Source organism: Anticarsia gemmatalis, chromosome 7, assembly GCF_050436995.1.
Source record: "Anticarsia gemmatalis isolate Benzon Research Colony breed Stoneville strain chromosome 7, ilAntGemm2 primary, whole genome shotgun sequence".
Classification (NCBI taxonomy): Eukaryota; Metazoa; Arthropoda; class Insecta; order Lepidoptera; family Erebidae; genus Anticarsia; species Anticarsia gemmatalis.
Genome location: NC_134751.1, coordinates 14,141,545 through 14,158,475, shown reverse-complemented (window position 1 = coordinate 14,158,475; position 16,931 = coordinate 14,141,545). Strand labels below are relative to the sequence as shown.

At 37.1% G+C, this 16,931-nt stretch overlaps 1 protein-coding gene across 2 annotated transcripts; it reads right to left on the bottom strand.

Annotated features, from left to right (window-relative positions):
- Window positions 1–985: 985 nt before the first annotated feature.
- On the bottom strand, window positions 986–16,692 carry Cnx99A (Calnexin 99A). Of its 2 annotated transcripts, none has more exons than XM_076116243.1 (13): window positions 16,536–16,692; window positions 16,175–16,288; window positions 15,475–15,642; window positions 14,393–14,542; window positions 12,462–12,670; window positions 11,660–11,867; window positions 10,985–11,105; window positions 10,423–10,565; window positions 9,888–10,004; window positions 9,273–9,413; window positions 8,696–8,821; window positions 6,518–6,682; window positions 986–4,655 (listed from the first exon to the last, which is right to left on the bottom strand). In XM_076116243.1, the coding sequence occupies exons 2-13, from the start codon at window positions 16,286–16,288 to the stop codon at window positions 4,590–4,592; spliced, it is 1,728 nt and encodes a 575-aa protein (XP_075972358.1). In that variant the 5' UTR covers window positions 16,536–16,692; the 3' UTR covers window positions 986–4,589. The 2 variants fall into 2 exon arrangements, with proteins under 2 accessions (XP_075972358.1, XP_075972356.1); XM_076116241.1 differs by lacking the exon at window positions 8,696–8,821 and adding an exon at window positions 7,376–7,504.
- Window positions 16,693–16,931: the final 239 nt, after the last annotated feature.

The following is a 16,931-nucleotide window of genomic DNA, read 5'->3' as shown; positions in this document are numbered from 1 at the left end:
TACGAGCTATGATGTTTAGAACGTTTTCTTGTGTGTTTAACTGGGATGCTCGGTGTGACGGCGATAAAATTCATGTTAAGGACTATTTTATCACAAAACATAATTACTAAATCTATAATCTATCACAAAATTAGAATCATTTTTTGCAAAAATATAATACAATGTCGTACTATAAGTTGAAGTGCATTAAAGAATTGAAGAATTGATAACATAGACACTTAAACCTACTACTAAACCCAAACCATAAATGTAAGATTTTTATAAATATTATATTAGCATCCCCTAGAATAAATTTCCCACTAAGATTGTTTTCTTATCATAAATTTAGAAAAGGCATGAAGTAGATTCTCCACTTTCATAAATCTAGACAAGTTATAACTCTAAAAGCGTTCAAGGAATTCGGCAGGAAAGTCAGATATTCCGTGCATTATTGATCAGGTGGAAGTTGTTCACATTTGAACTTTTACTTGATAAGCCCATGGTATACGTGACCTTGGGTACTCACGGCGAGCGGCAGAGGTCGGGAGGCTTGGCACATCGCGACATCGCCGCTAGCCCACGCGGAAATACGAGTAAACAAGTACTTATACAACTGTTAGGTAACTTACCGTACTTAATATAGGCACGTTATTAGTTGTGACAGTACAAGAAATTGAGCGATTCCTATAGGTTTCAACCGGATACCAAACTGGGAAATGGTGACTTCAGATTTTGTTTGGTTTGGGAATGTATTATGAAATGAGTGATCGTGTAACTCGGTTGTATGTATGTTTGATTTGAGGTCCTCCTTCATGTTACCAGGGGAACACGCAACCCTGACTGCGTCTGCTAACTTTGTATGTACCTATCTACAATCCTTCCCTTAAATATCAGCAAACAGGTTTACTGGCTTCATTCGTAAATTCATAGCTTTTTTTTTCATACAAACCAGATAAACACTTTCAGTATGTAGTAGGGCTAGGGATATTAAAGAAAACTCACAAAATTTCTAACTAATATTTATTAAGGACAGTCAAATTATATACAGATAAATCCACCGTGCGGTCCACGGAGAGACAAACCAAAATATAAAAATTAAACTATTTATTTCACATTACATTATTATGAGCGACAAAAAGTAATTTTCCGAATAGACACGATTTCCTATCACTATCGACAACGGAGTAACTTATTTGCGCCCCCTAATGTACAACACAAGAACTATACGTACATAACATTACGCCTAGCGCCTGTTATACCCGTAAGTGTAGACAGAGATGTATGGCACACACTCACGTTTCGCCATTTATAATATTATCTAGTCTAGGGTTGCCATCCGTCCGGGTTTCCCCGGATTTATCCTAGTTTAGAGGGCATCCGGGGAGCGTCCGGGGAAGGTTTTATTTGTAGACCGGGTTTAAAAAGAATAATAGATAATAAAAATTTGGCGGTCTGCGAGACACGCACGATGTTCGCACACCACGATCAACCGACGAACCAAGTATATTCACCGATCCCCCACACCTCCCGTCGGTTGCTCTTCTTGTTAACATGTCCGGCTTTCGGACTCTAAAATCCGGGGCTTTCACGCGTCTTGTCCGGTTTTCCAAATTTTAGAAATGGCAACCCTAGTCGCATGTAATAGGGGGCTATTACCATATTTCTCAAGTTATTTCAAATGTTGAATGCTCGCTACTCAATAGTAATATGTGTAGGAAATCGCGCTGCCTTCCGTGAATTACTTTTTATCGTAAAACATGACATACATTCAAGTACTGCTTGAGATAAGTGTTTGTTCCGTCGGTCAATAGTTAAAAATGAAAATTACTATATTCTTTGGTTGTACAGAATATAAGGAGACGAAATAATAACTGCTTGTATTTGTATCAATATAAGATATTTGTTCTATGTTATATAACAATTAAATACATAGATTTCTAAGTATTTTTGTACTTTATTTATAAAATTATACATAAGCATATGGACATGGCTTTATTGGTTGTGTAGAACGACGATTTTAAATTCTAGTAACTGTTTTAATAGCTCTTAAAAAGTAGCGGTTTGTTACCCACGATAATAAACAAAAGCATGTTTTAATGTACTATTGTAAGCACAATCAAGTGTACATTATATATTCAAATATGTTTTATATTGCAAGATATAACAGTGAACTATTTAAATTAAAGTTAGTATGTTATATTCTTGTAATTTTATGTATAAGTAAATGTACTGTTTTATTAACAGTTATGTACGTATACTTATATGAACGTGCACGTATACGCAAATACGTATGACTTTTAAAATATTTTATAGTGTAACTTTTCGAAATATTGCTATTTTCGTGTACTTATGTACATTTTAAAACTGTATCATTGTTAAGTTTTCACAATAATGCCGATATCCTGCACTTAACTACTAAACACAAATTATTGCTTCAACTACCAATAACATCACGCTCTGTCTTGTTACAGGCAGAGACGCTACATGGACCCACATCTAGTTATAATCATATTTAAGAAATAATGAGCGAACCTATTGCTATATGCATCGAGATACTATATAAAAACTAACTTTACCCGGCAATCGAACCTGGGATTTAAATCAGTTTTACTTATTATACAATTATATATTATAGTTTTCACATATAAATAATATAGTTTGAACCAAGAAGTTATTATTTGGTCTTGAGAAGGATAGTCGAGCGTATAGAGGTATTAGCTAATAATATAATATAATTATACTAAATATATACGTAGCTTATCTATGTAATCATTACTTAACACGTGACGTCACACTTTTGTACCGAGCCAGTTATATAAATGCATTATTAATACATAAGCCTAGAGGCTAGGGTTCTCTCGGAACGAGAGTATTTAAGGCCGATTTAAATGCATATTAATTTTTACCATCAAATAAATGTAACTAAATAAATAAATGCAATGTAAATGCATTTAGTAATTGGCAAGGATATTTTAAGCGCGGTTGTTCGCACCGCAACTGCAGACTGCGACCGTAACTTGACTTTAGGTAAGTCATATGAAACAGTTCACAAACAAGACCGCGACTGGACATATCGTAAGTAAACTTGCGGTTGCAATCTCGGGCCGCAGTCTCCCGCTTGCGAACTGCCATTTTTAACAACCAGATTTTTTTTAGTTTGTGACATAATATAGAGCGTATAAGTGAAAAACATAAATTTTCCATTTGCTCGTGTAGTAACTCGATGATAAGCATTGTATTGCATCGGCGAGAACACAATAAGGCTTCGAATCGGCATTAAAAGATTGCCTTATAAATATTACTAATATACAATGACTGTGCTCAAGTATACAAAAGTGCTACGTCTCCACTATCCATACTAATCACGTCACAAACGGGAACTTTACAACACAATAGCTTTTAATTCTCACTCATTAAACTAAAATAGTTAAACTAAATTTCAAATCGAACAAGTTAAGCAATGTTCACAAGGTATTTACTAAGATGGGTGATCATTTTGTTATTCGATTTGAATATGAAATAGATGCCAAATAAACTAATGTATTGAAAAGTTCCAAAAGGGAGGAGTTATTGACGACATTACTAGAAAAACTAAACCAAAAATTTTAAAATATAATTGTTTTATATCATACTGATACATAATATAGCCACGGATAGACTAGGCTACAAAGATTGTGACACGTATCGTCAGCGACAACGTGTAAAGTGTTGCGACGTTGCTCAACTGTGAATAAATGCTACGCGCTACGTTAGTCACTACGGACATTAGTCGCCGGGCTTCATATGACAGGTCGTGACACATTTGTAACCTAGGATATCCCTAGCTAAAATGATATAAAATCCCTAAAGAAATGTGAACCTTAGAAGTAACAACATAAGATTTAAAAAAACATATAGTACCTTCGCGAAAGATATAAAACAAATGCAAGAATAGGAAGAAAGATATATATATCGTCAATAACTTTTAAATTTTATACGAAGTACGTAAAACACACTCCTCCCTCAAAGCGTTTTCACTGCGGGCGTATGCTAGTACGCAATATAACGTATACCAGCTTATACGTTGATATCACTAGATAATAATACGCAGTGTAGAGGTAAAACATGGCCCAAGGTAAAACGCTTTTATCCATTTAAGTTAAGAATATAGTGATCACATCTGTCTTACCAACCAATCAAGGAAATAGTCAAACATAAGTTTCACGTTATTTGACGATGATTGACTCGCATACTCAACAATCACTTTACCACGGAACAAGCTCTATAGTTACAGCTCTATACAGAGTTTTAAATGCGATGATGCGATTATTACCTGTCATTTCGGCTAAGGTACTTTCAGCCTAGAAAAGTAGGTACAACTAGACAATCGTAGAACGGTCAAAGTGACCACTATGTCTGGAATTAATGCATTTTAGACTACAATAATTGGATGGCCAGCTAGATGTATATTGACTATAATCTTAACACAGATAAACTTTGTGACGTGACTAGTTTCCACTCACGTTCCGTTGGCCGCTACATCGTTTATAAATAACACACGTCACACACACTCGGTACACTCCGACTATTATATATATATATATAATATATATAGCTATAATACTCTCACTCTACTCCTTGCGAGGCTTGCGTTTCCGTTGGCCGTCGCCAGCGCCCTCTGTGTCCACTAACGGTGTCTAAAACAATAAAAAAACATACATTTATAATGCTGTTTCTAAAGCGCCTATTTAACTTATAGGTAGTGGTAAAAATCGCGCCAGGTGTTGTTTCATCCAAGGATCTATAGACCAGTAAGCGTAGATTTGCTATGAGGGTCTTTGAAGCGCTTATAATGATCTAGCTGACCCGCGCGACTTCGCTTGCATCCAATAAGAGAGAATGGGCGATTTTTTTCCCGTTTTTGTTACATTTTTTACTGGTACTCTGCTCCTTTTGGTCGTAGCGTGATGATATATAAACTATGTCCTTTCTCGGGTATCAAAATATCTCCATACCAAATTTCATGCAAATTGGTTCAGTAGTTTAGGCGTGATTGAGTAACAGACAGACAGACAGACAGAGTTACTTTCGTATTCATAATATTAGTATGGATTTCATAGGTTAGTAACACAGGTCAGTGAGTTAGGGCGCGTTTCCACTATGTCGTGACGACAGATAATCGTGTAGTTTTAAGTGTCGTGGCTTATATGTTTAAATGGAGGTGTTCACATATAGAACGACACGACTTACTGTCGTCTACGACACTTTTTGTAGTGACGACAGATTATCGTGACAGTGGGAACAGCTAGATACGACAGTAACTATACAATAAAAAAAAAATACGACAAACAATCGTTATAATGGGAACAGCTAGAGACGACAGTCGTCCAACGATGAATTAATCGTCACGACATAGTGGGAACGCGCCCTTAAGGAAATTTTCGCATCCGCGTGTCCGCTTAGTAAGTATATAAATAATCAAATTATCTAATAATATTTATAAGGTTATTTACAAATAAAGTAATAACATTTCTCCCACGTATTTTTAGTGATGGTAAAATAATTACGTCAATGAATTGTTTCTTTTTTATAATTTGACGTAAATTTGTACATAACAAGCATTTTAATATCTTTGATAACATCTTTGTTCTATTGTAAATTTTATACAACTTAATTTTTAAGTTATGTTACAGGATCGTAAATAATGTTAATGTTTTCTTTAATCTTGATTTAACTGTCTTAAAATCATGTTTTAAAGTGAACATTTTCTTTGAATCGTCACTATTATCATTTTGTAGATATTTTTGTGTGGGGAGGGGGGGGGGGGGATTACGTAAGAGGGGCGTGGTAATTATGTTTTCATTCTTAGTGCTTGTTCACGTTGGAACTCGCGGGCGCGGTGGCGGTCGTGAGCGCGGGTACGTGGCGATTTGTGTTCACGTTGGCCGCCAGGCGTTTGTTTCTAGCGACAAGCTCAAACTGGTTGAACTTACTTGACGTCGCGAGTGAATCGCGCCCGCCACCGCTAGTTCGACGTGAACACACACGAACATCTTCACGCGTTTGATATTGGCGCGAGCCCGCGTCACCGCTAGCTCGCCCGCTACTTAGACCGCGCGAACGGTTTGTACGTGAACACTTCGGTACATCGCCATATGTTTGATATTTCGCGATCGCGCCCGCCACCGCGCCCGCGAGTCAACGTGAATGAGCACTTAGGCCTGTAACGAACGCTCGCTCAGCCCCAAATCCGTAATACATCCGGAAACAGTCCGCGTGCACATACGCGTGTGCGTGTACGTGTTCAGGGAACAGGTGCACGCTGCAAGCTTACGTTTAACGCTGTTTCAGACATTAAGGGGGCGGTAGGAGGTAGCACTTCGGTTAGGAACCTATGGGATGACATTAAAAGAGCAAGATGTGAGTTTCTTGCCGTTTCTTCTCACGAGCAACCAGCTTTCTCAAAACGGGCATAAAATCCAATATATTGACTACTTCAAATACTTTGTAAGTTTACAAAATAAAGGCTATTTTGAATTGAATTGGTCAAGTCGCTCACCTGTTCAGTGGCAGTAACATCTTCAGTCTGTTCGGCGTGGTCGCTGTGTGCCTGCTCGTCATGCTCGAGCTGCCCCTTCCCCCGCGGCTCGTCATCCTCCGCGTCGGACGCGTGAGGGTCGTCCTCTAACAACGCGTCTGTCTTCTTCGCGTCCGCGTCTGAGTCCTGTACCCATAGTCAGAAGGTTTATGTTAGTTATATGTTATGAAAATATATTTTTATTTAGGCCACCCTCAGTTGCCTTGTATACTATGTAACTTTAAAGTAATGTGATGCAGTCCAAAATCTACCAGTTCTGGAAAGGGTTTATGTGCACTGTCGTGTTTCCCAAAAGTAAATCAAATCTTTTGCGAAACGGTGACGTCTTAGTTGTGGAGATGTTTAAAATTACTGTAAATTTGAGCTGAATTTAAACAAACAAGTAGAATAGGTAAGAAACTTACCACAGACACTTAGAAGCCAAACTATTAATTTTACTTGTGTCACTGTACAAAAAACACAATTCGAAGGCGCATCTTAATACGGCGAGTAAAAAGAGAGTTCAAACTCAGCAGAGGACCTTTAATGTAAGGTACACAGCCGGTGGTGTATACAAAATTCAGAATATAGAACGTGAGTAGCTGACAGTAGACTGTGTGATACAGCTCCTTAATTTTTGTAAATACCCAGATTAATAAAGTGGTCGGTCTGGTAAGAGGAGAGAGTCCAAACTCAGTAGTGAACATTGAATGTAAAGAACGCGGCTGGTAGAATGTATACAAACTTTAGAATTCAGAACATAAGTAGCCTATTTGAAGCAGCTTCTTTAGTCCATAGAATGATTAAGTGGTCGCACTATAGCATGTTGTTAGTACTCACGTCGCTGGCCCTGGGCCCGCAGCAGGCGTAGGCGGCGAGCCCCACGAGCAGGAAGGCGGCCACGATGACGACGCCGTACACCCAGGGGTTGTCGCCCGCGAACTGCAGCGCGCGCTCCACCACCGACTCCTGCGCATGCTCTCTAGCTCACTACACACGCACACACACTAGCTCTATGTATGATACACATAATATCAGGGGCTGTGTGGAGTAATGACAATGATCGGATATCCGAAAAAATGTTATACGTAACCGTAACCGATATAAAAATTTGATAAAAAGTAGTCAACATTGATAATCTAGTGAAAAAAATTTATGGTTTTTTACTTCACAAGTTTAAGATCCGTATCCCCGGCTAAAACTAACGAATTACCCGAGATAGTTTTATATCCGTAACCTACATAACGTTTTTTAGTATATCCGTAGACCGTATATATATCCGCATTTCTGCTAATATTAACAAAAATATCTGCCCAAATATTATCAATATAGATAATTAACCTGACAATTTGAGACCCGTCTACGTCCGAAATTAGTTTTAGTGACGTATTTTTGACGTAGATGTTTAATATTTTTTTTTTATAAAAAAACTGTTATTTGGACGTCACAAAAATAAGTTAAATATTATTTATTTATATGTTATGATAGTTCATGTTCTATGGTTGCGTAATAAAACTATTACGTACTTCACTAGTTCCCACACTATTGATAAATACAAGTTACAAAATAAATTACACGTTATTTTTTTAAGTTATGCTAATATAAATCCATTGTTTTCGAAAAATAACACTATTACGAAATCTTTTTATACGTTTAAACTATTAGATAATAATCAACAATGTAAATGAGTTACGAGGCAATTGTACAAGAGGTTTTTACAAAAGAAAAGTTTAACCGCGGTAGTTCTACCTTTAAATTTTTCTTATTAATTCATTTGTAGCGAGACATTAACTACCAAAGAATTTTGGGTAGCTCGAAGAAATGTTTTAAAAATCGGTGAACAATTAGCGGAATGATCGATGGAAATACACAAACAAAATAAAAATGTACCTCCTGCTTTTTGAAGTTGAGAAAAATATTACGAAATATTGAACTAGCTTTATACTAAAATCAATAACGTATCTAACATAATTTATACATTATAACCTTACCGGTATCATACACAAAAGTTTGTGTATTTTAAAAATTCTGAACTAAATAGAATCTAAATAGAAACCGTTGCTTAGCTAAAAATACAAGGACTTTAGCCTATCACAAAATATTCGTAGCGCATCTAGCGTAGTACACGCGACATCGGCTACGAGCAAGGAGTGCTACGACCTCGTAGAGGCGGCGTAGCAGGCACACGACGTAGGCCACGATGGGGATGGCCACGTAGAGCGCGTACAGCGCCCACCAGCCCGGCTTGTAGTTCATGGCGCGGAGCATGCGACCCCACAGAGTTTGCTAATGCCAGTGTGTTTGTTATATTATCTCGTTTAAACTAGTCACAAACGCTATGTTGAATCGGTGTTTTATTTTATCTCATTTAAACTAATGAAGATGCTATATTGATCTGGTGATAGTTCCTAGAAGACTTTGAAGAGAGCATAGCTTATCGATAACTGTTAGATAACATATATATCCAATGGATAAGTTAACATGAGATGTACGAAAAAATAACTGAAAATTTTCTTCCCTAAGTTGCCTAATTAAGAACGATTCAAATCGGCCATTAGCATTTTAGTTAACGCATCCATTAATAGCGACTTACAAATATAAAGTACAAAATTTTACGCGAACATTTTTTGTCGTTTATGCCGCTATAAAGAGACGCAAATATTACGAATATAGTGTCCTATAGCGACGGAGTATAAATATAAATGCTAGTATAACTAGTGTTGGAGCAATGACTCACCGAGTCCCTGGAGATCTTGGCCCTCTTGGGCAGGAAGGTGAGACGGGCCCACTCCTCGGCCACGCCCACGTCGTCCGTCACCAGCAGGTTGTCGAACAGCAGCGCCGGCGACATCGACCACAGCTCGAAGCCCACGGCGTGCTATATACATACATACATGTTACTACGTCTGTTATAGCAGAAAGTGTAGGCAGAGGTGAATAGGATACAATCATGTTTCGCCGCTAACAATGTTAGTGTTAAGGGACACCGAGCACGTAACCAAACTCTGGGCTACTATCAAAAATAATGTTATACTAAGAAATTAAACAATTAAATTAGAAGTCATCAATAACACTGCTAGATCCAGAAACGAACTAATAACTTTGTGATCTGAGCAGTTGTAAACACTAGTGCCCATAAGTAGTCAAAATAGGATAATGTCATATAGAAATTGTCTTACTAATAAACGTCGTGTAAATGAAATTCTGATTAGTTACAGAGTTTTGTCACTTTTTATCAATTTTGAAACTGTAAATGAATGAAAAATACAAAATACTGTATAACTTATCAGAGTGTACACACTGTTTATTAGTAAGACAGATGGTAAAATAGATGTTATATTATGATACTTACGATAGGAGTCATCTTGTAGGGGTGGTCGTCTCTGAAGTAGTGCGGGTTGGGGATGCGCTTGGGCGTCCACTTGCCCAGGTAGTTGGGGTTCGGGATCAGCGGCGCGCGCCAAATACCCTGACAAAACGAGATACATCAATTTAAATAGAATAATGTATTTTTTTTATTCGTATTAATAGAACGCAGGCATCTTTTACATCGTATAAAACATATTAATAAAATGTATATTTTCAAATAATACGGCTTAGCTCGTTCGTTTTGGAAAAGTATAATGAAGTACGAGTACACTCGGACCGACAAGTCAGGTGCAAGTTAGATATCGGGTCTCCGGCAGCGGACTGGGCGCCCGCTGTCAACTCGAAGGCGAGACTTCAAGACAGGTCGGTGGCCGAAGTGTCCGGTGCGTCGAGCCAGGCGGTCGAGGAGGGTCCTGGGGAAGGGGCAGTCCTCTTGTCGCACGTCACACACGCGGGACAGGCGCTGTGGGGTTAAGTGGGCACCCGTGTAGTGGGTCTGGTGCAGAGTGGGTACATACCCGGTAGTTGGGGTTGGTGATGGTGGGCGCGCTCCACGTGCCGCAGCCGGGCGCCGCGCTACACTTGGGGTTGTCGATGAGCGGCGCCTCCCACGACCCGTCCATCTCCTCGTCCCAGTCCTCCGGCTTCACCGCCTCCGGATCTGAACAAAATTACGACTCGTTTAGTATTTGTTTCATATTCGAGGTCTATTTTTAAGACAAACTACCTACACGAGAGGCTACAAGTAACGATAATCCGTTTTTAAATGTTCGCATTGCACGAATATTATCAAATATCATACGGGAATTAATAGCTAATGTAACCTGAGTTTATAACAACGTATAGAAATGACACCGTGAAACGTACTTTAGTTTATACTTTTGTCACCAGATGGCATCATCTCGTCGAACAAAACACGTAAGCGCCTTGAATATCGTGGCGCTTACAACGTTTTAATCGGGAGAAAATTACTTTTTAAGCAACAAGAAGACAGCTGCAATCAATTAAGCTAAATCGATTGGTCGATATATTGTCTTTATGATAGTACAAATATGTCAAGAAATAGGGTGGTATAGTCACCAGGGATCATGTCAGGTTCATCATCGAGCCAGCCGTCGGGCTTGACAGCGTTGGGGTCCACGATCTGTGCCGGCGCGTCCTCGTCCCAGTCCTCCGGCTTCCGCGCTGAAGGATCCACGATCTGACCATCAAACATAGCACATTAATATTATAAACCTACAATAATGCCATTTTAATTAAAATATTTTGTGGAAGACGGAAAATGATGCACTAAGTGCACCAAATCTGTATTTGTTTTCTTTTTATAAACAGGTCAGTAACCTTTGAGTAGGCACGATGCCAGAAGTTTGGCACATAAAGATTTCAAGATCAACAATAAAATTGGATAGATTGACCGTTTTAATGTTTATAAATTAACAATTAACACAACATTAACAAGTTATAGAAAATATCTTAGAGAAAGGCTGCTAATTTCCACAAAAATAAAATGACGACAAGCCAGAATCGTTAGCTAAGTCAGTTGTGAATAACATATACGGTGGAAAAGGGTGACTTTTGCAAAACAATAATAAATTTAAAATTGAACCAAATATGTATGTTTGGGGTCAATTACACTATTTTAAATTATACTATTTTATTCACTGTGGTATAATTAAAGTCACCGCTAGCTCTTAGTGTGGGTTATCTACTTATTCTTGAACTAATGTTAATAAAGTCGTGATTAACGGTGTGTACCTTCTCCCTCTCGTCCCAGTCCTCCGGCTTCTTGTCGTTGGGGTCGTCGATCTCCTCGGGCGGGTTGACGGGCGGCGTGAAGTCGTCGAGCAGCGAGCCCGCGTTGACCTCCTTGTTGTCCACCAGCACGCTGAACGTGTTGTCGGGGCGGACGATCAGCGTGTACAGGTGCGGCTCCTTGTCCTTGTAGATGTCGTCCAGGCGAGCGCTGTAAGGGATATTTTATTTCAATGTTAGTATGGAATATGGTCAAGTTAAGGGACTAAGCTTGCATTTATGCATATAGCTAAGTTGGTACAAATGTTGGGAACAGTAACTGAAATGTTAAAATGTTGCCAATAATGTGCACAAAAATTGCTATTAGTCTCAAAGCTTGGTTTTAGTATGTTTTATCGTACAAATATGTTGAAAAAGTTAAATTAGTAAAATAAGATTTTCTTAAAAACGACCATTTTTGAAAAATAAAGTAAAAAATGGCATGATCCAAAACAAAAGTAAAGCAACGCTCCATATAGGTTTAACTATATTCGGACCATTTTAAACGTGCGAACTAAGTCACGTCATTTTATCGGAGAATCTCGCTCGCACTTACACATTGTCACATTCCTATAATTCTAGATTCCTAGTTCGCACGTTTGTAAGGGCCTGAGTATAACATAGGAATAACCCCCGGTTTCTGAGGTACATATAGCGATAGTTTATCTATTCAATAGCGTTTAAACTCATATGAAAAAACGCTATTGAATAGATAAACTATCGCTAAATGTACTCAAAAACCGGGCATAAGTAATGCAATACTGACGTAGGTTTCTTGCTGTGTTTCTCTTCGATGGTACCGTTCCTGGGGTTGGTGTGTCTGAAGATGAAGTGCAGCTTGTTGTCGTTGCCGCACTTGTCGGGCCCGAACATGATGGTGTAGGCCGTCTGGTCGTGGAACTGGCGCAGCTCGGCGCGGCTGTTGGTGCCGCGGGAGAGCAGCTTGATGTAGGCGCCGCCGCAGTTCTGACCCTCCTGCACATATCATAATAAATTAATGTACCTATTACGTAAATTTGTGATAATAGAGATACTTATTTTTCAGTCTCATAAAACTTAGACAAGTATTTTTTCTTTTTTACGTAGTCAAATATAGCTACACATTTTGTTGCAAAGTCTATAGCCAAAGTTGTGTACAGTCAAAAGAAAGATTTGTATAAATTGATACATTTTCAACAGCATTTTTTATGGATGAAAATAGTAAAACGACTACTGTATACATGTGCTGTATAGTATGTAGGTGCTTTGTCATAGTATGTCGGTACCTACTATGTATGTACTCTCGAAATTAATTTAGTTGTTTCATTTTACACTTTCAATTCAATTAGTAGCCAAGTAAACAACAAAAAAATCAATGAGTTTATTAAAAAACATCAACTTCAAATACATGAATGACAAAGTACCATTTTGTCTGAAGTCCGGTATAAATCAAGAGATGATGTGATTTATATATTTTCGCTATAAACAGATAAAAAGCCGGTGACGTGAGCACATAAGATGTTAAAACAGAGTTGGAACCACGCCAGAACATTCACAATAACAAAGTACTTTGCCAACTTAAATTTTTCTTCTTCTCAAGTCAGATGACTTGAGAAAATGAAAAATTTACGTTGGCAAAGTTATATGTTTTAAGATATTTTCTATTTTTACTAGTTATCGTCAACTAGATATTATTAAGTATTTTGCGGAGTATCAGTCTAGGCAAGGAGTATTATCAGCCTAGGCAAATTAAGATATGTAGCATCTAAAGATTAAGTTAATTTGTCAATGAATGGTCAAGGGACATGCGGTTCCCTGCTTATAATCAGAAATCTGTTTAAATTCTAATATGCATCATAATATAAACACATATGTATACGCCATCTATATGGCATTAAGGCATGAAGTCTGCCTGAATACTTCTTGTATATAAAGTCGAAATAAAAAGAAATATATATCAAAGGAGTATGTATGAATATAAATATCCTTGACGAATTAAGAAGTCATACAAAAACACAAAAATAAAATAATAGGCTTACGCATTAATTAGTATCGTCTAAGACATTTGTAATATTATAAGTGACGCAAGAATAGTGTGAATTTCAACAAACGACCACGTCGGAGAATGAGCACGCATCACGGCTTAGCCGATAAGTCAATTAGTCGAACTATCGGTGACTCTAGTACCACGATGACGTGGACTTTCTCAACTGCAGAGTATGAAGTATGAAATATTATGTAAAATGTGATATTATACAGCAAGTTAGTCTACAACCTAGGAATGCACGATACGTTGACTGTTTGCTATAGCTTCGTTTTTTGGACATACATGTTCAAATCTCAATTATACTGTAGATAATGTGGGATAATGATAATCGATGAATAACATATTAAATTATAGATTTTGTATGTCTCTGCCATTCCCAGACTATGTTGCCAGACAATGACCACAACTGCTGGCATGTTTCATCTTAAAATAGTGCTGTAGCAAAGCCTCTCTAGATTCCATTTGGCTAGGGCTTATTGAAACAATGCTGTTATTTTTTCACCTATCTATAGCTATGGGATGCGTTGTATTAAAATGACTGTCAAGTGTGAAATAAATTTTTGAGAGTTTTTTTTAACAGCTAGTGGTAAATGTCGTACTTGTAACGACAATCATAAGTGTCAATATTTGAAGCAAATAAATGAATGTTGTGATTCTGAACAATATCTCACCTGCATAGTAACTTCATATTGTACGACAAGTGGCTTGCCAGAGAAATCAAATGGTTTGTCCAGTAGTGTGGAGATGGCCGCATGTTTCGCCTCTGTGGTCAATACTAAACCCAGGTCTTCCTTGAAAATCTTTCTGCTTGGCGCTTGAATCTGAAATATTATATCATAATATAGTATGCCTATATCTAATAAAAATATGCTAATCAGTATGTAACTAATAAGAAATACACAAGTATTTCATTGATTTAAAGTCAGACCATTCATGTTTTACCACTGAATGCAGTTTTCACTAATAGACAGTGATTAATTATGTAGTTTTTGGCATTTGGTTCATTAAGGTTTTATATAATTTGGGTCCAATAGTTGTCGAAAATATCGAAGATTTCTTTAAGTTCTGCTAGAATAGAGTCAATTGGTTTTACACATTAAAGTTATCATTCTAATACATAAAACTATTACTCAAAGATTACAGTTATATTATCAGTATGTATGTACAATAAAGTTTATAAACCTCAAAGAAATCATGATAAGAATTAGTCATGCTGTTATCAAATGTGTATAGTAACACATCTACAATGTACTATTTTATCTTACTCCTACTATTTGAATGTAGATATATTCTTTATCAATGTTTTATCAATACTATACATGATCTCATCTAAGATTCATAATATGGGTTTCTTAATGAATGAAAGTTGTGAAGAATTATTAAGGCCCATGACCACATGTGACCACACCCAATGTAAGAAGAATATGGCTCGTTTTAAACTTAATTTCATGCAGTAACAATTATTCAATTGTGTAAGTATGGTAACCACCCTTTGTATGGACAAATTTATGCAGAGCAGGTTAATTTTAAGAACCTGTTGTGCCCAATATTTTTAATAAGATTTATGGTTATTGCTCTGTCCTTAGAGCTTTGAGTGTAACATTAGATAGTCTATAGCCTCTGTCATAAGTCTTAGCATACTACAAAACTACCTGAATTTTTCCAGTCATTATTGAAAGTTACAGAACATTATATCAGTATAAATAACTGTAAATTATAAAGATAAAGATATAGATTTAATTTGCTCACTCACCTCCCATTTTCCATCATACTTGGCTATATTTTCATCAACACCCTGCTTCTTGGCTTCAGACTTGACCCATCTCTTCTTAAATGAGTTAATGTCATCAAATGTTTCCACTAAATGTGCTTTGCCAGGACTTAGCTGTGGTGTGTGGTACTCATCATCTTCCTCCACAGTCTACAATTACAGTTTGAATTTAGAAACATGACATTATTATAGCAGGCCAGATAGAATACTACTAGAATACTATGGGATGGCAATAATTTGATTGTGTTAAAAATAAATATTTAAAAAAAAGAAACAGTAGTCCATTGATAATTGCTAGTTTTTAGTCAATTTACATTCTTAAATCTTTTATAACACAAAATTCCTATAACAAGATTTCTTTATATGCTAACTATAAGCGACCTGCTCTATATGTAGGTATTTGATTTAGGTATATAAAGTTCCCAGACAGCTCTGTACAAATTTTATATACCTATCTTAACAGAGATGAATGACATGCAATTTTGACATCAGTCTCACTTTGAAGAACATTTCTTTTGTTACACTGAAACATTCTTAGACTAACAATAGACTCAATTTACACATTATCTCGTGATAATAAAATAGGTCAGCCAATTTATACCGGCGTTGTAACTTAACGACGTCTGCAAGCACGCAATAGACACGGTAATTTATGTAGGTCATGTAACCTGTAACAACTAACCTCCACGGTGACTCCGTCATCCCCATCCTCGCTCTCAGCCTTCACCACACCCGCCGTATACACTAACACGAGTAAGGCACCAACAAGGTATACTTTACGGCTAAAAGAAGCCATCTGAAAAATAAAACGTTCAGCTATCGGAACACGTCGGTTAACTTTCAACACGCCGAAACTTATTTGAGATCGTTCCCAACGCCACTGTGCCACGAGAACTGCACTTAATTTAATTAAAAATTGTATGATTTTATGTGGCGTTCGGACACCGAGTATGCGGTGCTGCCGGATAACGGATATCCTCAATAAGGGCGACCAGACACCAAATAATAGCAATAAAACAAAAATCTATCGTCGTGACTATTACCTTCAAATATATTCACTACACTTAATAGTCTGTATGTTAAAATTTTACAAGATACAGAAATATAATTTATATATCCCCTTCAGATTTTCCTAAAAATTTTCGGCCAATCAAAAACAAACAGTTGTCAAGAGTCCTCAAGGTAGCGATCGAGAATTTTCCGAAGCGTTCATAATTATATTTTTTTAACTATTTATTATCACGGTAATTGAAGATTATTATAATCATTTTGCTTGTTTATTGGCTTTGTGATTATTATTTTATTTATTTGATACAGACTTTATACATATCTATATCTATACTCTATACTAATATTATAATAATACTAATATAATACTAATATTATAAAGCTGAAGAGTTTGTTTGTTTGAACGCGCTAATCTCGGGAACTACTGGTCC